General features: G+C 36.6%; 1 protein-coding gene across 5 annotated transcripts in view; it reads left to right on the plus strand.

Annotated features, from left to right (window-relative positions):
* SMARCA2 (SWI/SNF related, matrix associated, actin dependent regulator of chromatin, subfamily a, member 2) overlaps positions 1-25,682 on the plus strand; it is a 216,091-nt gene that overhangs the window by 72,964 nt on the left and 117,445 nt on the right. For all 5 annotated transcript variants that reach the window (XM_027839554.1, XM_027839553.1, XM_027839555.1 and 2 more), the window contains 6 exons: positions 14,281-14,334; positions 16,354-16,484; positions 16,738-16,795; positions 18,855-18,955; positions 19,115-19,262; positions 23,531-23,694. In XM_027839554.1, coding sequence (XP_027695355.1) covers positions 14,281-14,334; positions 16,354-16,484; positions 16,738-16,795; positions 18,855-18,955; positions 19,115-19,262; positions 23,531-23,694 — 656 coding nt within the window. The remainder of the gene's footprint in view (positions 1-14,280; positions 14,335-16,353; positions 16,485-16,737; positions 16,796-18,854; positions 18,956-19,114; positions 19,263-23,530; positions 23,695-25,682) is intronic.

The raw sequence follows: 25,682 nt of genomic DNA on the forward strand, positions 1-25,682 counted from the left end.
TTTGATCAAGGCTTTCAGGTAGTCTAATAATTTTTAAATTATCTCTCCTGGATCTATTTTCCAGGTCAGTTGTTTTTTTCCAAAGAGACATTTCACAGTCTTCTATTTTTTTCATTCTTTTGGTTTTGTTTCATTGTTTTTTGATTTCTTATAAAATCATTAGCTTCCATTTGCTCCATTCCAATTTTTAAGGAATTATTTTCTTCAGTGAGCTTTTGGACCTCCTTTTCCATTTGGCCAATTCTGCTTTTTAAGACATTCTTCTCCTCATTGGCTTTTTGGATGTCTTTTACCATTTGGCCTAGTCTGTTTTTTAAGGTGTTATTTTCTTCAGTATTTTTGTGTCTCTTTTACCAAACTGTTGACTTTTTGCATGATTTTCTTGCATCACTCCCATTTCTCTCCCCAATTTTTCTTTTACCTCTCTTTATTGATTTTCAAATTTTTTGGTGGGCTGTTCCATGGCCTAAGACCAATGCACATTTTTTCTTGGAGGTTTTGGATGTAGGAGCTTCGACTTTCTTATCTTCTGGGTATAGATTTTGATCTTCCTTGTCACCATAGTAACTTTCTATGGTCAGAATTTTTTTCTGTTGTTTGATCATTTTCCCAGCCTAAGACTTGACTTTTTACTCTTTGTTAAAGTAGAGCTATGCTTCCATGGTGGAGAGTGTACTGTCCCAAGTTTCAGATGTTTTCAGAGATACTTCTAGGGACCTGTAAGTTTTCAGTTCTTCCAAGGTGGTGTGTTCTAAGGAGAGGTGTGTTTTCTACTCTCCTGGCCTGTGCTGTGGTCTGTGTGTGACCACAAGCACTCTTTTCTGTCCTGGAACTGTGAGGAGGGTCTCTGTTCCACTGGGGCCGCAAACTCTCCTGAGCTAGTCTCTTCCTTGCCCTGAGACTGCCACCCAGTTTTGGGACCAGATCTGAGTGTGGGCAAAGCAACAGAGTCCTGCCTCAGTGCTCCAAAAAGACCCCTGTACTCTTCTGACCAGTTGTTTGACCTCTTTACCACCTGTGGGCTGATAGCTCTGGAAGCAGCAGCTGCTGATTCAATGGCTCTCAAGGCCTGCTCCTGGTTTGCTGCAACTAGTTCTGCACTGGACAGTGCTCTACTCTCACTCAGATGTGACAGACCTTTCCTACTGACCTTCTAAGTTGCCTTTGGCTGGAAAATTATTTTACCCTATTCTTTGTGGGTTTTGCTGCTCTGGGAATTGTTTTATGGCATTATTTCAAGGTGTTGGGAGGGTTTTAGGGAGAGCTCAAGCAAGTTGCTGCCTTTTCTCTGCCATCTTGGCTTTGCCTCCCCCCTCTTTGTTTTGATATCCCCCCCCCCTTATTGAATATTGGAAGTACACAAAATCCTCCAAGGAGTTAGTATTCTCTCTCCCATGAAATCACTTTGTATTTACTCTGTGTAAGTTCCATAATATGGCCTCTAGGTGGTGTGGTGGATAGAGTGCCTGGCCTGGAACCAGGAAGACTCGTCTTCTTGAGTTCAAATCTGCCTTGAACACTTACTAGCTGTATGATCCTGGGCAAATCACTCAACCTTATTGACCTCAGTTTTCTCATTTGTAAAATGAACTGGAGAAGGAAATGGAAAACCACTCCATTATCTTTGCCAAGAAAATCCCAAACAAGTTCACAAAGATTTAGACATGACTTAAAAACAACTGAACTGAAAAGTTTTATATTAACTTTTCCACATACATATTGCTTTCCTCCAGTGCAATATAAGCTCCTTAATGTCAAGGACTGTTTTTTTTTTTTTGTTGTTGTTGTTGTTTTGTTTTGTTTTGTTTTTGTGCTTGACACATAGTAGGCATTCAATAAACACTGGAATTGAAAACTTAGTATAAGTGATTTGGAAAATATCTGCCATTTTTCTTGTTCATGGTCCTATTCCCCCCTCTTAGTATGAATCATTGAAAGCTGACTCTACCAATTTCCCTTTGGTAGGAACAATATTATGTAGTGTTGTGTACAAGGTTAAAAAAAAATCTAGGCTGTCCTTTTTTAGCATTTTCCCACAGTATTAAATATTAAATTGCACCTGTCTGGATTTTTTTCCCACAGACTAGAACACTTAGAAAAAAGTAATTTAGAAACAGATTGTTTCAGCCAGTTAGCTAATAGCAGTGTTTAGCTCTCTCTTTCTCTTTCTTTCTCTCTCAAGAATATTAGTATTCACATAGTGATGTAGAAACACCCCATGTTTAAAATTTCTGGCTTAAACTTATGTAAATAGCACATTTTTCCAGGGTTTCAAAAAAGATCATTTTATCTCTTTTACTGACTGGGTGGCATATCTGACTGCATCTCTCTTTCATATAGCTAACCTGTCATGATCTACTCATTCTTAAAACTTTTCCTATGAAATATCTTTTCAGAAAATTATTTTCTACAACCGTGACTCTTATTTATACCCTTAAAGTGAAAGGAAATGAAATAAACTGCATTCAGCTATTTAAAAATATGCAATGGGAAGAAGCAATTTTAAAGCATTGCTAAAATCTAGAGATGGGAACAAATCTCTTTAGCATTATGTGATGAATGTGGTATTATGCCATTTTGGCATTGTTGCCCCATGAGAAAGCTATTCTCTGGCATGGCTGAAATCTAAGATCTGCAGCTTTACTACTAATTACAACCTAGATAAAGCCACAAGGGTATGTAACAAATGGGATTTAACATGCTAATATAGCAAATTGAACGACGATCCTAATTGTGTTAGCGTGAAATCCCTTAAATCTGTAAAAGCATAAGCAAAACAAATCACATCAATTTGTTATTATGTTGTTAGGTATTTCAAGACCTGCTTCTTGTCATGGAGTCTCATGGTATGAGTGTGGAAAGATAATGTTTTTTTTTTATTTTAAAAGAGTTTTATTCATTTTTGAGTATTTCTACTTTGCATGAAATTTCAACATTTTCTCTGATTGATCAATTACTCATTGTCAGTAACTAGAATGCCTTTTAGGACAATTGGCAGCTCCTTTTGGTGTTTGGGGAAATAGAAGAGGAAAATGATTAAGTTGTGTTTTTCATCTCCTGGCGGGAGAATTTTCTAATTATTCAGCCTCTCATTTTACCTAGTGATAGTCTTACCTAGTGATAGCAAGGCAACAATATAGGCAGAAGTTTGTGCCAATGCCCAAGCATGCCCTTTTTCTTAGCTACACTTAGGAGCCCAGGTCACGTGTGTCTATGACTTTAAAGTTGAGCCATTCCAGCTGTTCATTTTCTGGAACTATTTTACAGTGGACTGAAATTTCATATTTAAATCCTCACTTGTCTGCTTTTCTGTGGAATGTATCTTGGGAAAATCTACACTCTGGTTAGTTAGTTGTGACATGTATTTGGAGACATGCTAGTAATAGAGACGCATTTCCAAAACTCCTTGGACCCCCTTTTCAATGTTTACATTTTTTCTTCTAAAATGTTTATTTATTTATTTATTTTTTTTATTGACTTACTTGTCATTAAATGGCTGTAAATTTGTGGAGGATGCTGTGCTTTTTGGGAAGGACTTCCCTGGTATAAAGTGTTTTAAAAGTGATGACAGAATACTGTTTATTTTTCTTTGAAAAATATAAAGCAAGAATACTTACTTTACAAAGTGGTTAATAGAACAATTAGTAAAATTAATATACAGTATTGTAATTTTGTTAAGACCTTTATTTTGTATTTTATTCTCTTCCACTTCAATTCCTTTCTCATTAAGATTTCCTCAGCCCTCAGATAATTGTCATTTCATGTTTCTTTCCCCTGTGAAAATATGCTATGAGAAAAACAAACAAAAAAAGGGCCTCTAATTATCTAACACAATGTAGTCTTTTCGTTTAGCCACCTAAGATTATATCTTTGTAATGCCAAAACAGCTGATTGATTTATTCAGTCATTTCAATGGAGGAAAAAAAGTCAGCCAAACATGTATTTAAATCATACTCTTGTTTCACTAGATTGATAAGTTTCAAATCCCTGTTATTTGATTGACAATTCCTGTGCATTTCTGATTGCCTTATGTCACTTAGTTTGGTGTTTCCAGTTCTACTTAAGGCATTATGCCTTATATAAAAAATATTAATATTTTATTTTATAGGATATATAATAATATATAAAAATAATGCAAATTATCCAGGGTCTTTATTGAATTAAAATGAGTGTCTATAGATGCTAGAATACTTGCAGATGACAGTAGCACCCATTGGTATATAAAATGCCTGCACTTGGGTTGTCATTATAGGCATTACATTATAGGTGTTCTATCAAATACCTTGCTGTCTGTCCTACAGAACGGATCTGGATCCCCTTTCTTCAAAACCCACTCCATTGAGAATCTCTAGACTTAGAAAACTCCTCTTGTCCCAAAGCTTCATGGCTTGATGTGTTGTGTCTTTTGTCAAATCAAAGTGACTTCCAACACTTGGTAGAGCTCTGTTCTTGCCATTCTTAAATGGGTATCAATTATTGATGTTGACCAGTAGGGTCCTGTAGGTGTAAGATTTTTTAATTTGTATTCACAGGCATTTCAGTTTGGGGATTACAAATCAGCTATTTGTTTCTTATATTTGAGCTTTCACAACGTCATAGAGTTACAGAACCTCTAAATTTAAAGAGACCTCAGAGGTGACCTTGGCTCATGTGAGGCTGACCAAGAGGATTGTTTACTACATTCCTAACCAAAGCTCATCCAGCCTTTACTTTTGGATCACTGCCATGTCATGCCAATTTTTCCTTACGTTGAGTATAAATCAGCCACTCTGCCACTTCTTCCAGTTTTCTCCTTTTTGTTCGGTCCTCTGAGGCCAAATGGAATAAGGCTAATCCTTCTTGCACTTGACAGACCTTCAGATGACTGAGGATAGATAGCAGGTTCCCCCTAAGCATTGTCTTCTCTGAGCTAAACCTACCCAGTTTTTTCAACCACTTGTAATATTACGTGGTTACTGGTCTCCTCACCAACCTGTTTATCGTGTCGATATTCCTAAAGTATGGCACCCATAACTGAGAACAGTGTAACAAATGGGGCATGATGAGGACATAATACAGAAAAACCCTCAGCTCCCATGTTGTGGACATTAGGTAGCCCAATATTGAATTAGTTTTTTTGCTCATGGGGTCACACTATTACTGCATATTATGCTTGTAGTCCATTAGAACTCCCAGATCCAGACTTCTCCTATATTGTACTTGTGTGTTTGATTTTTTTTAAACTAAAGTATAGGATGTTACATTTCTCTTTATTAAATTTCATCTTATGAGGCAGCCTGGTATAGTAGATAGAGTTGGATTCAAGTCTTACTTATGCCACATACTGACTGTATGACTCTGGGTAAATCATTTAACCTCTCCATGACTTAGGTAACCCTTCAACACTATAAGTTTCAGCATAATGGTCAGTCAACATCAATAAAGGTGCTTTCTTCATTGAGAAATCCCTAAAACAATGAAATTACAGATCTGGGCCAAAATGTTTTGAAAAATTAAAAAGATTCCTCTTATTAGACACAATATATTGCTCTAAATTGTCAGGACATTTTTGGATCATGGCTCAGTCATCCAACATGTTAGCTATTTCTCAAATTTTTCTCCCTTAAATAAAATCTCCAATTTACCTTGGTTGTTATCCATATTTTATGCATTTGGGTATAGACATCAGAGGTCATGTATTTTGTTACTGACTATTTTCTTGAATTTTCCTTCCTGAGAGCGATTGGGTATCTCTAGTATTCTTCCTAAATCATAACTGCTACTCTATGTGGTAAAGAGTTGGGATTTCAGGGGCAACTAGGTGGCGCAGTGGATAGAGCACTGGCCCTGAAGTCAGGAGGACCTGAGTTCCAATCCGGCCTCAGACCAAACACTTGACACGTACTAACTGTGTGACCTTGGGCAAGTCACTTAACCCCAATTGCCTCACAAAACCAAAAAAAAAAACAAAAACAAAAGAAGAGTTTGGATTTCCCTCTCTTTCCAGTTTAATCAAGCCTGTTTGATTAGCTATGCAGGACTACTGGCAATACATACATACATACATACCTATATACACACATATACACACACATGTATTATATAACCTGTTTCCATTAGATGTTCCTCTCTGTTTTTTCATCTCTAAAGTAGGGTTAAATGGGTATCTTTCAGTAAAATGAACTGAGAATTAATCACAGTTATGGTTGAGGCCTTTGAGTTAAAATGCCTTATGAATTATAGATCTAGGAGAACTTCGCACTAAAGTGGAATTTAGTCTGGTGTGAGTCTGTCTTGGATCGAATCCAAGTGGGTTTCTTTACTTCAGGCTTTTATCTTTATGATAAAGTGATCTTTCACCAATATGTTGCTCCCACTGAATTGTAGTAGAAATCTAGGATAGTAACAGAAATCGAAGGATAGAGGTATCATGGAGAACATTCTCTGTGGCCTTATTACTTTGTGGCATTTCAAATTTATATACCAATCTTCTTTGAATTGGATACATGTTAGATATGTGAAATTTAGGTTACTCATCTCTTTCTTGGATGTCTTTGTTAGGCAAATTTGTCTTTTTTTTTTTAAAATGTGTATTTGAGTTATAAAGGAATTAGCTGAACTCCAGCTAATGATATATTTTAACTCATACAGGAATGACATATTGAAGTGTATTCCACTGAGTTTTTCAATACTTACAGGCCAAAAAAATTTAACTTAATGCCTCTGTTCCAAATAGGTAGACATTACTAATAGCTTGTAGTGGTGCAAGTTTTTGATTTTGTTCTGTTTTTAGATAAGGTAGACAGTTTAAGAGTGTTATGTACCTGTTGGGCGGATCAAGAGATATGTCTTTATTGTGTTCTCACCTATTCATTTTAACCCTAGGCTTAAATTTGAAGACAATCATAACTGAAAATAATCAATAAAATACAATATTACAATTACAATAAATCAGTAAATTACAAAAGTGGCTGCTGCCCTTTAGTAACTATGTTGAAAACTAACATTTTAGAGTCCGGGGAAGGGGCCGCATGATGGCAGAGTAGAGAGAACACTGGATTTCAAATACCTCCTCAGGCATTAGCTGTGTTTCCCAGAGTGAGTCTCAGGGCAACCCCTTTGGTCTCGTATTACTCATCTCTAAAATCTTGGGGTTGGCCTCAATGAGCAACAAGGTCCCTTTAGCTCCAAAGCTATGATCCTATGAATTGGGAGGAACAGTGTTTTGAACTACTCTTAATAAAAACAATACTTTATAAAACAACTTCCTTTCAATGGTCTCAACTGTTGTTTGCAAGCTGGTTTATTTTTATATTAATTTGCACATGGAAGGGTTAATGTCTGTATGAATTAAGAATAGAACTGGGAAAGAAGCTAGGTTTTTATATTCCTATATATTATTCCTGGACAACATTTTATTGAAAATTAAATCTTCAGGGGCAGCTAGGTAGTGCAGTGGATAGAGCTCCCGTCCTGAAGTCAAAAGGACCTGAGTTCAAATCTGGCCTCAGATGAAACACTTGTCACTTACTAGCTGTGTGACCCTGGGCAAGTCACTTAACCCCAATTGCCTCATCAAAAAAAAACAAAAAAAAACCCCCAAAAAACAAAAAAAATTGTTTGGGGGCAGCTAGGTGGCGCAGTGGATAAAGCACTGGTCTTGGATTCAGGAGGACCTGAGTTCAAATCCAGCCTCAAACACATAACACTTACTAGCCGTGTGACCCTGGGCAAATCACTTAACCCCATTGCCTAGACAAAAAAAAAAGAAAAATTAAATCTTCATCAATGAGAGATTTTTAAAATAGCTTTTAAAAAATGTAAAATATAGTACTAGATTGGGAGGGGAAGATTATGGATTTTAGTCCTAATTAGAATTTAGAAGTAGTTCAGACTGTGTAGCCAGCTAAAGAAGACATTTAGGTGAATCACCTCATCTTTCTACAGTCTGTTTCCTCATAGTTGGGGGGCAGGGAAGGGAGGAATGGAGCCAAGGTAGAGGATTAGAAGCAACCCAGCTGAACTCTCCTAACATTATCCTTCAAGCAACTTAAAAATAATGCCCTAAATCAGATTTTAGAGTGGCAGAGCCAATAAAAGGTCAGGGTTGGACATTTTTCCAGACTAATAAAACTTAGAAGGTCTACAGGAAAGGTTTGTGACCTCCACCAAGGTGGAGGCCTATCTGGAACCAACCTACATGGCTTCAGCAAAGTTGCCACAGTAGCAGCAGCAGCTGCAGGAGCCCTCAGCCCAGAGACAGCAAGGGGCTCAGACTACTGGTTAGAAAGAGATCACAGGGGATCCTTTATTGGTACCGGGTGCAAGTGGCATTGATTAGCAACTCTATTGTGCATATGCAGTTCTGGGTCTCAGTTCCAGGGTGGAGAGGAGTGCTGGGAGTCAGTCACAAGGGAGCAGGGGCCCTGATCACAGTTCCAAGGCAAAGAGAGTGCTAGTGCTTGCAGCTGCAGTAGACTAGAGACACTTCCTGGGTAAAAAAACAGAGTTCAGAACAGGAGAGCAGTAACCATACCTCTCCCAGGATCACAACACCATGGAAGCACTGAAAACTTGCAGACCCCCCAAGAGCCTGAAGTTGAGGACTATGCCTCTGTAGCCCTAGGTGAGCCAAACTCAACTTTAACATGAAATCCAAAGTCAAGAAATAGAGTGGAAAAATGAGCAAACAACAAAAACAGACCATAACCATAAAAAACTACTTTGGTGGCAGGGAAGACCAAGACATAAACTCAGAAGAAGACAACAGTGTGAAAACAGCTACAAACAAAGTCTACAAGAAAATGCTAATTGAACCCAAGCCCAACAAGAATTCCTAGATGAGTTAAAGAAAAATATAAATGGTGAAGGAAAAATCAGGAAAAGAAATGGGGGTGATGCAAGAAAATTATGAAAAGAGATTTAACAGCTTGGTAAAAGAGGCACAAAAAATGCTAAAGAAAATAATAGAGGAATATAAATGGTACAAGTACTGGACCTGGAATCAAGAAGACCTGAGTTCAAATTTGGCCTCAGACATTTACTAGTTGTATGACCCTAGGCAAATCATTTAACCCCAATTGCCTTCAAAATAAAAAAAGAAAGAAAGAAAAAGAAAATAACACCTTAAAAAATAGAATTGGCCTAATAGTAAAAGAGGCACAAAAATTCACTGAAGGAAAGGACTTAAAAAGTGGAAGAGGCCAAATGGAAAAGGAGGTATAAAATCCCACTGAAGAAAATAATTCCTTAAAAATTAGAATTGGGCAAGTGGAAGCTATTGACCCCATGATATGGTGGATGAAAGATGAAATGACTGAAGAAACAAAAGTCAGATCTTCTGAGAATGTTGATATATTAAGCAATGCATGCCAATTGCCTAACAAAGTGGGACCAGACCTCCTCAATTTAGGCCTGCCCCTGAATATAGGAGGAGACAGATTTTTATACATTAAAATAAATTAATCAAATCAAGCCAATTTATTAAAAGAAAACAATATGACATTAGGTAACCTGATTTCTAATTGAATGAAAGATTAGAGACTTTTCAATTTGTTAGGGCAAGAATAAACAGGGGTACTTCCCTGAATTCAGAAAAAGAAATGTCCCACTCCCTCTACCCCCATACAACTGTCTGTAAACAACCGAAGAAATGTGGAAACAATAATTTATTGATCAGTATGGCGCCAGTTTTCAGAAAAGACACATTGATTGCTTGAGATGTGTAATTGTGAGAAAACTCCTTGTATCAATCTTTGAATCTGATTGGGTTTCTGGTCAGCATCACGTAAGTCCTTAGTTAAAGATCTCTAAGCAGCAGGTAGGTGTGGTTCAGCTTCCCAGCCATTCAGGGCTAGGTTCAAACAATGCAGCAAGTTTTCTCTCAATTCCCACAACTGAATAAAGTTTTCTCATAAGACAGAAATTGTTCTAGACCCATAATTGAATAGAAAGGGAACTGAACTAGCTCCAGAATTGAGTCATAAGATAGAGTCAGTGTAGTTCACTCAGTTTCCACAAGTAACCCTTGGAAAGAGAAAGGGAATGATAAAAGGGATGGTGGCTTAAGGGAGGCTGTGGTTAGATGCAAAATACACTTTTTTAAAAAATTAATTTATTTTGATTTATCAATCATCACTTCCATAAGCTTATAAGTTTTACATTTTTCTCCTCCTCCCTCCCCACCTCCCTCCCCAAGACAGCTTACAATCTGATATAGGCTATACATATACATTCCTATTAAACATATTTTCACATTAGTGATATTGTAAGGAAGAATTAAAACCAATAGGAGGAACAACAAGAAAGAGGAAACAAAACACAACAGAAGAAAAAAAATAGCAAATAGTATGCTTCGATCTGCATTCAAACTCCATAGTTCTTTCTTTGGATGTGGATAGCATTTTCCATCATGAGACCTTTGGAGCTGTCTTAGATCCTTGCATTGCTGAGAACGGTTAAGTTTATCAAAGTGAGTCATTGCACAACATCAGGGAGATGATGACATGACTTTCAATTGACTTTGATTTGAGTGAGGGAGTGACCGTTAACTGTGTACAATGTTCTCCTGGTTCTGCTCACTTCACTCAGCATCAGTCCATACAAGTCTTTCCAGGTTTTTCTGAAGTCTGTCTGCCCATCATTTCTTACAGCACAATAGTATTCCGTTACATTCATATAACACAACTTGTTCAGCCATTCCCCAATTGATGGGCGTCCTTTCAATTTCCAATTCTTTGCCACTATAAAAGGAGCTGCTATAAATATTTTTGTACCTGTGGGTCCTTTTCCCATTTGTATGATCTCTTTGGGATACAGCTCTAGAAGTGCTAAGCAAAATATATTTTTGAGGAGGGACAGGATAAAAAGAGAGAAGAAGAAGAAACAAGAAAATGGGAGAGAGGAACACACACGGTAATCATAACTGTTAACATGAATGGGATGAGCTCGCCCATAAAATGGAAGTAGATAGCAGGATGAATTAGAAGCCAGAATCCAATATGTTACTTACAAGAGACACATTTGAAACAGAAAGACAGATAGAGAGTTAAAATAAAAGACTGGAGCAGAATCTAATATGCTTCAGCTGAACTAAAAAATAAAAAAAAAAAAGATAGTGGTAGCAATCATGATCTCAAAGCAAAAGCAAAAATAGACCTAATTAAAAGGGATAATCAGGGAAAGATATTTTGCTAAAAGGTACAATAAACAATGAAGTAATATAAAAAAAATTACAGAATGTTTCTCTGATTAGGGCCTCATTTCTCACAATATACTGAGTATAGAACTGAGTAAAATTTATAAAAGTAAGAGCCATTCCCCAATTGATAAATGGTCAAAGGATATAAACAGGTAGTTTTCAGAAGAAGAAATCAAAACTACCTATAGACATGAAAAAGTTCTCAAAATCACTATCAACTGGAAAAAAGACAAATTAAAACAACTCACTCCTATCAGAAATGATAAATGCTAGAGGGGATGAGGGAGAAAAATTGATAAATGAATTGCTGATGAAGTAGTGAACTGCTTCAGCCATTCTGGAGAACAATTTGGAACTAGGCCCAAAGGACTATAAAAAACTGTGTATACCCTTTGACCCAGCTTTCTTTGTGGTGGTAAAGTATTAGAAATAGAATGATGCTTATCAACTGGGGAATGGCTGAACAAGTTATGTCATATGATTATGATGGAGTATTATTGTGCTGAAAGAAATGATGGAGGGGAGTGATTTCAGGGAAGAAAAAAAAAACATGGCATATGAATTGATACAAAGTAAAGTGAGAAGAACCAAGAGATCATTGTGCACAGTCACAGTAATGTTGTGATGATTGTGGTTGTGGTTTATCCTTTATTCTTGAAGAGGACTATGACATCAGGGAGATGATGACATGACTTGCAATTGACTTTGATTTGAGTGAGGGAGGGCTGTGCAAAGTCACCAGCCTCTCTTTCTCCTCCAGAGCCATCTGGGTCTAGTGGTCAGATATTGATCAGGATGACTGGAGATGGCCCTGGATGCAGTGGGAGACCTTGGCCCTTTTAAGCTAAGGTCTTTTCAGGTTCTTACTTTGAATGAGGCAATGTCTATTTAGCTACTTTAATCAATACAATAATCCAAGATAATTCCACAGGACTCATGATGAAAAAATGATATCCACCTCAGAAAGAGAACTGATGAACTCTGAGCCCAAATTGAAGATGACTAAGTTGGACTAACCAGAGGTGTCAACACAAAACGGTTTCTGACTATGACCCAGACTACAGTGAAATTTCATTGGGAAATATTTAACAAAATAAATAAAAATATAGTAGAATATAAATAATGTTACTCTATGATTTTCTAAGTGAATGTTCAGCCAGTAGGCTTATGTATGAGGGAGTGTTTTATTTGAGTTTGATATCACTGTTGTTTTGGATGATTTCTGTGGTCCATTCTGATTCTTAAATCCTGTTATTCTGTGTACTTGAATGAAAAAACAATTTGACACCTCTTAGGAGAGGTGACATTTCTCAGTATATGTATACTTTATTTAAAAAATACATGCCAAAAAGTTCCCTACATAGCAAGAAAAGAATTCATAAGCATATATGTGGTGAAATGGAAGTAACATAGCATTCAAACGGAAGGAACAGAAGACCAGGGTTTGAAAGTTAGTTTTTCATATTCACTGTCTATGATTGTAGGCAAGTTACTTCACCTTTCTTGGACTTCAGTTTCCTTACTTGTAAAATGGAGAGAAGGTTGGATTTAGACTTTTCTCTAAATAATTTCTTAATGTTTACAAGTATTGTTATTAAAGCTTGAAATTTCTGATCCATAACTTTTTATATTGTAGGTAACTTAATTGTTGCTTATTCAAATTAATAAAAAAAATTAAACCAGCTAAATATTTTCTTTCCCATAGGGAGGTTGCCCAAGGAGATCATCATATCAAAAGGAATATTATTGTCATTGTGGTTTTTTTTTAATTTGGGGTTATTATTTTTTTTGCTTTATTTTTCATTATGTATAGCTTTCCTCAGTAAATATAAAATCGTGTGACTGTATACAGTATGGAGAGATGATGTTACAAATTGAAAATAGCCATTTCATGCATTTGTAAATCAATGTGATCCCAACATGTGATAACTATATGCCCATAAAAAGAATCAAGAGATAATATAAAGGAAAAAAGAATGGGTATGCTGTGGGGAGAAGACTTAACCACTCAAACAAAGTTATGTTTTGTCAGGAGACAAATCATTTTCTTGTTAGGTAAAAATGTATCACAAAAGGAGCTGCTTAAGCAAACAAGCTAAATTAAATGTTGCTTCTGTATCATTGTATACATTTTTAATCAGCTAAAGCCCTCAGGAGAGAAAGGTCTCATTAAAAGCAACCTGATAAAGCAAATGAAGATAGGTTTTTCATTTCATTATTTAGCAGTAGTGCTGATTTCCTATGGTAAAGACATAGTAACTCTTACTTGTCAAATTGTTGATTATATGTGAAAGCATCGTTTAGTCTGTATTTGGCTTATCAGGGATCAGATTACCATAGATACAGAAATGCCAGCTTTCCTTTTTTGTTCCACATGCATGTAGTATCTGAAGTGATATTATTTTAGAAATGTTCAAGCAATATAAGAGCTTGGCTTTTCATGGTTCTACTTCCTCCCTAAAATCTCACTGGGGGCTTTTCTTTGGTAGAGTTATGTAAAAATGAAAGCACATGTAACACAGTAAAGGAAGGTATTCCAACAAGTAATATCATTTTACATTCTCCTGGATTTCACAGTCTACAACAGATCAGGTTTGTTCAATGTGTGCTTTTGCCTGATGCCCCATAGGACCTAAGGAATAAGGAAAACTTCCATATTGAATTTGAAATATGATGATGGTTAGGGGGGCAGATCTAATAGTTATAGCTCTGAGCAAAGACCCCATGACATCACATCACAAGTTAAAAATGTACAATTTCAGTCATTTGTTCACATATTCTCATACCCTCCATTGTCACCAGTCAGCAAGTGCAAAGTACTGGGAGAGGCACATAGTCTAGATTGATGATTTACAGATATAATCAACACTCAGACTCTTTCTAGGGCATTAATTTTACTTGACTTTGTCCAGTTTGCTGATATATTCTTTAATGTTCTCCCCCCTTTGATGTTCAGATTTGAAAGCATGGCTCGCTTTTTAACACTTAAGCTCTTATTAAGGGATGTGTAGTGATGAAATACTGAAAAATAATTAGCTATCATCAAATCTCTCCTCTATGTTGTTGGTTGGAACATGATATTTGAATTGACTTTATTGCAGAAGGAACAAGAGAATGCTGAGGGAATGGAGTCTGGCCTGGGACCAGATGGGGAGGTAAGAATTTCTACAGCCTCACTACGACCTACCGAATGGAGGCAGGTAGGTGGCATGGTGAGAATAGAGAGCTGGACCCACTGGGGTTAAGAAGACTTGAGTTCAAATTTAGCCTCAGACATTGCTAGCAGCATCACTTGACCTCTGCCTTAGTTTTCTCATCTGTAAAATTGGAATAATAATAGAACCTACCTCTCAGGGTTGTGAGGATTATACAAGATAATGTTTGAAAAGTCCTTTGAAAACCTTAAGGCTCAATATAAATGCTACCTGTTGTTGTTGTTATTGTTTTCATGCTATGAATACTTTCTGCCCCTTACATTAAAATAATATGAATTTAAAATTGTTTCCATTTCAAATATAAAATGGCAACATAAGAAATATTTTATTTCCCATGTTTTGTAGCTGTATTAAAAAAAAGCCAACACTTCAGCAGAGAAGGTTACTTACTCGCCAAAACCTGTTAATAGAAAAAAGGATTAAAGTAATGCATATGAGAAATTATGAATATGAGATGGTGGGAGAAACAATGCTTTATGTTAGAATCCTCAGAGCCTACACTAATTTATAAAGAGCCTAGCCATGTCCAAAAATGCCGAAGAACAGCTCTATGTTAACAAGGAGAGAGTGATCCAATTTAGCATGTAACAAGAATACAGACGTTCTCTCTCCTCAAAATGAGTCATTGCTCTTGGACATGTGATACATATTGCTCTGTATCTTAACAGATCCTCACATGTTATATGAAGGTTTGCAAAATGGATATGCCTTGTGCACAATCTGTTTGGTAAAAGAGATGACAGAATAGAGCTCCCTATGAGAAGGATATGATTTCAGAAGTTCTGCCTTCTAGGGAAAATCATTTTGTTTTCTTTCGGGCACGACACAAGCAGTATCACAAGCTGTCTTAGAATGGTCGAAGATAATGAAGTAGGGTATTTTCATGTGAAATGATGGTAAATGGTAGATTTCCTTCTTTAACAAGTGAACTGGTACCTACTTGCCCTTTTACATTAACATGGGAGGGAGGGTCATCTTGCTCTGCAACGTGGTTTTCATGGCCAGCATTGGCACGAGACAGCAAAGGGATTAGATGGACTTAGCTGCTTCTTTTCTTTTTAAAAAGATTCTTTTTGTGAACCATCACTACTTACAGTGTTTGTTCATCTGCATTTACTCTTACACTAAGTAGGAATAGAGAAGTAACAAATATACCTTTTCTTCTCTTTTCCTTCTTTTTAATTAAAATTATTTTGTGAAAAGTAAATCATAATAAGTGGATACTTTGAATTATTATTTTTTGGAAAAAGACCTGTTTTATAACTTTCAAGTAATAAACTCCTCTCTAATCAAGAATTTCCAAACTGATTTCCTGCATGACTAGGTTTTGAGAAGACAAGGTCACATTTTCATTTGCAGTATCCATTTGCATAGATATAATGCTCACTCTAAATTCCAAAGAAAAGAGCTTATTCTCTTAGGTGGGCTTAAACATGCCTCCTGCAATTTATTTACATGCTTAGTTTTCTTAGCAAAGAACTTAGAAATAGTTTAGTCATCAACTTCAGTCAAAGTTGTTTGTGTTCATAAATTCCAAATTAGTGAAAGTACCTTACGTGAAGCTAAGGCGACATAATATAGAGTCATCAGCTTTAGATAAGAAATCAGAAGTAAGTGGCTCAGACCTGGCACAAATCATAGAACTTCTCTGAACCTCAGTTTTCTCATATGAAAAGTGGAGGTTATGCTACTTATGTTTCCTAATTCATAGGGTGGCTACAAAACAAAAATTGTTTTGTGAAACATCAGTTACTGCAGAAGTGTGGGCTACAGTCATGGGTCCTTTGTTGTGTCTTAGGAAATGTGTAGGACAATGGGAAAGAAAACCAGCCTATCATAAACAATAAGGGAGCCATTACAAGCACTTAGATGAGTTGTGGTACACTTTTGTTTTCCTTCTTTCTTAGAAGTCATGCTTGTAGTTGCCATCAAATGGTGACATTTGTCTTCCCTTGTTAGCCAATAGATGAAAGCAGTCAAATGAGTGATCTTCCTGTGAAAGTGACTCACACAGAAACTGGCAAAGTTCTTCTTGGTCCTGAAGCTCCTAAAGCAAGTCAACTGGATGCTTGGTTAGAAATGAATCCTGGGTGAGTTGTTAAAGCAAAAAAAAAAAGTATTTTTGTTTTGTCTTTCAAATGATGTTATATTTTATCAATGTTCTCTCATCTCTTTAGATTTTGGTTGACCTTTGAACAGTACTTGAACTTGCCTTATGTCCACCTCCCTTGAAAACCAATATACATCCATGTTTATTACCAGCACATAGAGTACACATAAAATATTAATGTATGAATCAAAAAAATAACCCCCCTTCTATCTCTTTTTCCCCTTTTCCTGTAGTTATGAAGTTGCCCCTAGATCCGATAGTGAGGAGAGTGATTCTGAATATGAGGAGGAGGTATGTATCTATATTTCTTTTCTGTATATTGGTTTGATAGTAGGTAGGGAAGGAAGCTCATCCTTGAATTCAGCCTATGTCTAACTTTCTAACTCCTCCTGTCTCTTAAAATCATTAGCTATATCCAATTTAGAGATAACTTTGAAATACCTTTTGCTGGATTAGCAGATGCCAGATGGCTCACCTGTATCTCACTACTAATGGCATTTTTGATCAGTTGGGGCTGCTGGGGAGACAGCAAACTCCATCATTTAAAAACAGTGATGTGGCACCATAAAGAGAGAAAGCTGCCATCAAGATGAAGTGACTACAGAGGAATTTGGGGACAGGTGAAGGTAGAGAAAAATTGACAGGGAAAATAAGTAACAGAATCCTATGACTTTTAAGAGCAGTTCATGGAAGTTGAGTTCTGCCATTTCTTTGGGCATCAAATGATGCTTAAGATTGGGGAACTTGAGAGTATGTGTAGGAGGTTGGGAGAAGGTATTAGTTTGACACCTCTTCCTTCTTGTAGGATCCTGAGACTTCTTTCTAAAAGGGCTTAATGTTGCTTTTTTTTTTTTTTTTGCTGCACTTACTTCCCTAAGGAAAGATTTTATTACTCTCTTTTAGATAAATCACACTAATTGCACATCCAAAAAGATAATTCTGGTGAATTCAGTAGAACTCAAGGAGTAGTAACAACATTTGATAGAAGTCTGACGTATTTTTTTTTTGTTTGATAATGGTTTTTCTTGTTAATGTTTGAGCTTGATCCTCACATAAGCTTCACAGAAATTCACCTGTAACACTATGGAGTAGAATTCAGCATGGGAAGAGGTGGTCTTGAACCTCTCAAGGAGCCTTCTTTATTTATATAACCAATAGACCTCATTATAAGTAGATTTCCTTATGAAGCAGTACTGTAGCATGGAAGCATACCTAAAAGGAGACTTACAAATAAATATCAAGAATTTACTAGGCAAGGTGCATTTTTATGACTTTGCCCTTCTGCTAGTTAGCCTGTACATATATTGATGATGCAATTATTACTTTTTTTGCAATTTAAGATGAATTGGTAAGTAGCTGTTTGAAAAGTGGCTCTAAGAATTTCATGAAAGACTTGACTGACAAATATGTTTTAATCTTTTATTTTTGCATTTTAAGCATGAAATATAGATAAGAGGTGACTGAGGTACAGTTGACTGGGAGTTCAATACACCTGAGTTTAAGTCCTAACTCTATCACTAACTGCTTGTATGTGGAAGTTGTATGTCCAACTGTGGAAGTGAATATCCTCTGCTTTGGGTTTATCCACCTCATCTAGCAGGGCAGCTAGGTGGTGCAGTGCCTACAGTGATAGGCTGGGAGTCTGGAAGACTCATCTTCCTGAGTTCAAATCCAGTCTCAGACACTGTGTGACCTTGGTCAAGTCACTTAACCCTGTTTACCTCAGTTTCCTCATTGGTAAAATGACCTGGAGAAGGAAATAACAAGCCACTCCAGTATCTTTGCAAAGAAAATCCCAAGAGGGGAAACGAAGAGTCAGACACATCTGAAACGACTCAATAACATACCTCATCTGTAAAGTGGGGAACTGAACTTAAATGAGGTCTCTAAGTCCCTACTATCCCTGACACTCTATGAAATAAGGTAAAGTCGGGAAATTTAATGAAGCTTTGGAACTCTTGAGGTGAAATAATGATTAGTTAACAGAGTTATTGAAAGTCTTGCCTGAAATCCTTAGAAACACCAACTGTTAAATAGGAGAATAATTATGGTCTGAAAGAATTTTAAGTGATACAGCAGTGATAAACAGCTGCTTCTTTTGGATGATTATGTTTTCCTAGAAACCAATAACTGATCTTGGTAACCACATCTCTTCAGTCTTGTGATCTCATCATTTAAAGGAGTGGGGAGAATGAGCTCTTACCCCCTGATTTAGACAGAAATCTCTTTGAGTTTGTCTTGTTTGTTGGATTTACATCAGCATATAATGTGATGTGTTTTCAGAAAATGAACATGATAGCGAGGGCTGTGCTCAAGTACCACTTTTCTAGTTTCTGGATTTCTTCTTTAGGATGATGAAGAGGAATTGAGCAGGCAGGAAACCGAGGAGAAGATACTTCTTGATCCAAACAGTGAAGAAGTTTCTGAGAAGGATGCTAAGCAGATCATTGAGTGAGTAGCTATGTGCCCCCTTTGCTGAAACTGGGAGTTTTAGAATTGGCACATTGTCTATTTTCTTTAAGAACTCTTAAAACCTCAAAGTGCTGACCTGAACATATCCACGGGGCACGGATGTCTAAATAGAATTCCTCTCCATTTTCTCTGTTTCAGGACTGCCAAGCAAGACGTGGATGATGAATACAGTATGCAGTATAGTGCTAGAGGGTCCCAGTCCTACTATACTGTAGCTCATGCAATATCAGAGAGGGTAGAGAAGCAGTCTGCTCTTCTCATTAATGGCACCCTGAAGCATTATCAGGTGAAAAATGTGGTTTGGGTTTTCTTTGTGAGCAAAAAAAAAAGTATTTCGCCTATTTTTTTTTGACTTGGGTAAATATCTTACACATGTTAAATGCTTGATGTTGCTGCTGCTGCTTGAAGACAAAATGTGTGAAAAGAAGTTGAAGGTTGAAAATGACCTATGGTGCTCAAGTATGGCAACAAATCATTGCTGTGGGAGGCAGAGTGTAATAGTGGATAGAGAGATAGACTAGGAATCAGGAAGGCCTGAGTTCAAATCTTCCCTCAGACATTTATTAGCTCTGTAACCTTTGGCAAGTCACTTACATTCTCTGAGCCTCAGTTTCCTCAATTATAAAAATGAGGAATTTGAGCTGGATGGTCTGTGAAATCCAATGAAGTTCTAGATATGTGAACCTGTGTTGCCGTGACCTCTAAGGTCCCTTCTTGCTCTAAATATATGATTCTATGATTCCTTTTCCAAAGTACTGCAGTGGGAAATACTTTTATTTATCACTAAACTTAGAGGTTGAGAAATGACTTTTATTTGAGGAGATCCAATGTATACTTTGCAGGAATATAAAAACATAATAGTTTGTCTTGTAACAAACTCCAGTTTCCTCTAAGGAGAAAGCCTCAACTTCAAGCTTTTCTATCATTTGCTACTTCCATGACAGTGGCTCAGCCTCATTTCTCTCACTGTAGTAAACTAATTTTTTGCCTTAAGGGCTTTGCAGCAAATTTGGTTTGATGAAATGTTAACTTAGCATTTATTTCAACTGATGGGCAAATGGAATATGTATGCTCTTTACCATGAAATTCAGAGTTATGTCCTATCAACACCGAGAATATCTATTACATCATAGGTCATAGAGTTAGAGCTGGAAGAATGATCCTGAGAGGTGGCTGATTCCAACTCCCTCGTTTTACAGATGAGGAAACTGAGGATCAGGAGGTTAAGTGACTACTTCTTACTAACATGAGATTACTATTTTGTATAAGCTTAAGTTTGACCTATGGTGTCTGTGTGGTCCCAAGTGCATTTGACATTTACTGGATTAGAGTTTTAAGTGACACTTAGACTATCAAAGGGTGAATCTTTGCCACTTTCAGTAATCCCATTTGCTGAAGGGTCTAAACTCCTTAGAGTACATAATCCTTTATTATCCAGCCTGGGAACTTAGTTTAAGGAGAAGTTAACCAAAATGGTGACTTCATGTCTTAGGCAGAAACACCTACCCACTTTAGCCACCATCAGCAAGAAGTAACAAGGAAGAGTGAAAACAAGTTGTTTATTTAAGGCTGTGGAAGTAAAAGTGAAATTAGGTAATAGTTGTAGAAAGAACTGAGTGTGCCAACTCCGTGTGTTCTTGCTCTTTCTCGTTGAGTGAAAAGTAGGTTAATAGTATGTGCCCTGAGCAAAACTTGTTCTAAGAAACAAACAGTTGTTTTCCTGAGTAGTGAACTGGAGAAAGACCAGTTTTTCCCTCTGATTTCCATAAGTCTTTAGTGGAGGCCCATTTTCTTCAAAGGCCAAATCAAAGTAATTAAATTAAAGTATAAAACAACATTTGGCTTTAATTTTATGTAACATTCAAAAGAACCTTATGCTTTCTTGGCACCTTTATGGTTGAAAGAGTGTGTTCAATCATTATTTTGCAATATTAACTGATTAATTTGCACTTTAGGAAATGGGGGAAGGGTATGAGAACCGAATATAGGACACAGTGTAAAACCCACTTTTGGCATCTGATTACTCTGATGAAATGAGTGAATATATCATGATTCCTATTTTTTTTTGTAAGTGTATGTTCATATATATTCAAAATGTAGCCCATACCACAGTGTTTTCTAAGTTCTTTTACTCATGGGACACTTGGGATTAAAATGCATGGACAGAACATATATATATATACATATATATATGTATATATATATATTAGTCTAAGGCATGTTACTGGGATAAAGGGACTCAAGAAATGTTAGAGCAAAATGATTTTCATACTGAAAAAGTATCATGTACGAGAAACGTTTTTGACACTTTGACATTTCATATGTTTTATTTTAGAAGTGAAATATTGCTAGCATTGAAATTGTTCATGAAACCTCATATCATATTCCATGGAATGTAGGGATTCTATAGATCAATACTGAGAAAACACTGCAAAGGCAACTCTTAATTATCTGCTTGTGGATGATTGACACTCAGTTTTTACAATTTCAAGTTGCTTTTCTTCATCATCTTGGAGGCATTTGGGCAACACCTATCATTGCTATCTTTCCAGTTCCTCCCATTTCTTTCTTACACAAACTCTATGATATAGTCAGACTTGAGTACATGCCATTTCTTGAACACCTTATGTGTTTTGCTTCTACGTTTATACATGCTGTTCTCTCCAATAAAATTAAATTCAAACATTTTATTAACTACCTACACGGTGCTGAGCACAATGCTAGACAATGGACTAGAAAGGACGTTTAGAGACATTAGATAGAGGAATGCTTCCCCCACATTTGTCTACTAAAATCCTACCCATTCTTCAAAGCTTAGCCCAAAGGTTACCTCCCATAAAGCCTTCTCTGGTCATACCATCCAGAAAAATCTCTCACTTGAACTTTGTACATCCCATATAATATCATTCTATATATTTGTATCTACATCACCTCCCAAAGTACCTGGCACATAATAAACTCTTTAAAAATGTTTTTTTTTAATTTATTATTTATGTGCATGTCTTAATCTTCCCACTAAATTGCAAGTTTCTGGAAGTCAAAGACCTTGAAAACAAATCATTTTCCATTAAGTATTCACATCTTTGTATCCTCTTTGTTTGTGGGCAAGACAGCAAACTTTTCTCATAGTAGGCACTAAAAGATTTGTTGAATAAATCACTTGGTTTGTCCTTACATATTTTCCAGTACTTAAAGGATCCATAGTGATTTTCTTAATGTGGAGTGTTCTTTCCACCAATGGTTATTGCAATTCATCTATGTTTTATCATTCTGTTGACTTTTGACTACATCTTTCTATAAACCTTCCACAGAGACTCTATTCACTGTGCTGGAGGACTTCCTCTGGTTCTTTTAATATTTTATGGCTACAGGTGCAGCATTTAGGCTGTTTGCCTGTCATCCCTCATTGTCACCCCATGAATGGCCCACCTTCTTTTCTGGTCTTACATCTTTTATGCCACTTCTTGCACACAAATCATGGTTGTTAATAAGCTACAGCTTATTTATATTCAACAAGAATCTTTCTATCATCCTTTGGATCACCTACAATTGTAATTCTTTTGAGATCCTAGTATTTCCATGATTTATAGCCCTATAATCTCACTAGGTGAGTGTTGGTGTAAAAAATATGGGCTCTGATAACATGGGGGGTAGTTTGGGACCATGGAATGCGCTGCACTTTCCCAGATGTGATCCCACTTCGATTTTCTATTCATTATGGACTTAGAAAATCTGGACTAATATTAATATTTATGTACACAAACTGTGTTTAGGTAGTTCAATTTCCTACATGAAAAAGTATATTTCATAAAGATATTTTACAAAAAAATGCAAAATATTTTGAGATTATTTTTTTTTAAAAAACAAGCTTTTGGATTTTTATACCTTTTTTTCTTTTCCCTTTGTATGAATAGTTGAGAATTTGATTTAGTATGTGTTAATTCTTTTGTATGCAAAAAGTATATTTTATATAGTACTGTGCAGTCAGCTCCCAATTACCTGACCATATGTTATCCACATTGCATAGTTGTGTAGTTCCATTTCCAGAAAGGAGTCTGTGACCCTGCTCCCAGGATGGTGTTCCTGTGCCTCTTGGCAGAGGAAATATTACCATGAAAAGAAAGATGGCTCACTGGACAGATTCTCTCTCATTTTCTGTCACCTGTGCCAAAGACCCTTTCTGGTTTGTTTATTTGTTTGTTTTAAAGAAGTATTGGATTTGGGTTCAGGGCTCTATGTTTGAAATAATTTTAGAATTCCATAAATTATGAAATGTTAAGTGAGAATGAATAAGAAAGCTGCTTAAAAATCCTGTCAGCATGCCACAGTAAGTAATTCTAAATCTGATTAACATGCAGCACCTGCCAAACAGCAATGTTATTAAAAGCTTGTATTTTAAATGTTTTTTGGGCTGGTGTTTCCCCACGTTCCTATGGTAGGAAACCCCAACCTGCTGCACTAAGGAGTTAAGAAGTCAGAGCTTCACTTCATTTGTATTAGTATTAATTACCTGTGCAGATCTTGGATAATTGAAGCAATTATTCTTCGTTTTAGCTCCAGGGCCTGGAATGGATGGTTTCACTGTATAATAACAATTTGAACGGAATTTTAGCTGATGAAATGGGGCTAGGAAAGACCATACAGACAATTGCACTCATCACTTATCTGATGGAGCACAAGAGACTCAATGGACCCTATCTCATCATCGTTCCCCTTTCGTAAGTAAAAAATTCCACACTTCTCTTTCTGTGCATTGTAGATCAGCCTATTAGCAGCTCGCCCTTGTTTTACACTTAATGGTAAAATTCAGGGAGCAATCAGATAATACATATTCTGAGTCTAAATACTCCTCCCTAACCCCACCCCCAAAAAAAATCACTCAGTAATTGGCTGGTATAGGCAGGATCTATAGATGGAATCAAATGCTTTTATCAGCCATTAATGTTCCATCTATTTAGCATCCGCTGTTATGGTACAACTTAGTACTTATTCCTTAAGTGATCAGCTTAGAAGGAAATATTTTTTAAACATTCCCTCAGTTTCTAAAAGACTAATGCAACAGATTATACCTTTAAAGGCCTTTAGCACTTGGTAGATGCTTAGTAAATGTTGTCAAATTGAATTGACTTCAATCTCACTTGATCATATTTTTAAATGTACCATCCTAAATATTAATATCTTACATAGCTTACATTGAACTGAATTGTAAGCATCGCAGCACTTGGATCTGTGTGCTTGTTGTGCTGTGTCTTGTCGTCCACTCGTTTTCCTCTTCTGCCTCAGCCTCTCTTGAGAATCTGTGTGTGTTGTGTTGTGTGTGTGTGTGTGTGTGTGTTCACATGTCATGCTATATCATTTTCTTTGTTGAGGTTTTGCTCATTGTTTTCATACATTTGGACTTGAGTAAGGTTAAAGTTTTTCTTTTTATGTTAAGTTACAGCATTATTTGAATAATAAACCACCATACATATATAACCATAGAGTGATTTTTTTTCTCTCTTAGATCAGAATATCTGTTCTATTTAATCCTATTGTATTAGGAATGTAATAGGACTATTTAGAAGTGGAAGGAACCTTCAAGGTCATCTAATCCAGTCTCCTCATTTTACAGATTAGTAATTGAGGTCCAGAATGAGGGAATTGGGAGAATTGAGTGAACTACACTGACGCCATCTTGTGATTCAATTCTGAAGCTAGCTCAGTTCCCTTTCTATTCAATTATGAGTCTAGTATAATTTCTATCTTGTGGGAAAACTTTATTCACTTATGGGAATTGTGAGAAAACTTTGTTGCATTGTTTGAACCTAGCCCTGCATGGCTGGTAAGCTAGATTACCCCTACCTGCTGTTTAGAGATCCATAGGATCCATAACCAAGGACCTAGGTTATGCTGACCAGAAACTTGGTCAGATCCAAAGACTGATGCAGTGGGTTTTCTCACAGTTATATATCTCAAGCAATCTATGTATTTCATCTGAAAACTGGCACTGTACTGGTCAGTCAGTTATTGTTTCTTTGTTCCTTTGATTGAATATAGACACTTGGGGGGGGAGTGGGACACCTCTTTTTCTGAGTTCAGGGAATTATACCAGTTTATTCTCTCCCTTCCAACCTGGAGAGCCCCTAATCTTTCCACCAATTAGAAATCAGATTACCTAATTATATATCCTGTTTTGTATGTTGCTTATTGCTATCTTTTAAAGCACAAAAATGATCTCCTCCTGTATTTGAGGTCCAGTGCCAAACTGAGGAGACCTGGTCCCAATTTGTTATGCAATTGGCATGCATTGCTTAATAAGTCTTTATGCTTGGAAGCTCAACCTTTTGTTTCCTCACTTATTTCTTATTTCAACACCGCGGGAGAGATAGTCACTTCTCCAAGATCACACAGGTGGTAGAACCGAAATCTGAATCCGGGTCCTCTAATTACAAATCCAGCCCTCAACTTTGACTCTATGTTGCCTCATGAACTCAGCATTCTAGTTGTATTTCTTAATCAATGTGTTTCTGAAAAATATTTTCATATAGGACACAGATTTCAGTCTAGTACAGTATTAGAAAATTCTTCATTTATTTTAAAACACATCGAAGAGCTCTCTCTGTGTGTGTCCCTTTGTCTCTGTCAGTGTTTCTCTTTTTTCTCTCTCCCTCTCTCTTCTTTCTCTCTCTCTCTCTCTCTCTCTCTCTCTCTCTCTCTCTCTCTCTCT

This window comes from Vombatus ursinus, unplaced genomic scaffold (genome assembly GCF_900497805.2).
Source record: "Vombatus ursinus unplaced genomic scaffold, bare-nosed wombat genome assembly UNPS02014832.1, whole genome shotgun sequence".
Classification (NCBI taxonomy): domain Eukaryota; kingdom Metazoa; phylum Chordata; class Mammalia; order Diprotodontia; family Vombatidae; genus Vombatus; species Vombatus ursinus.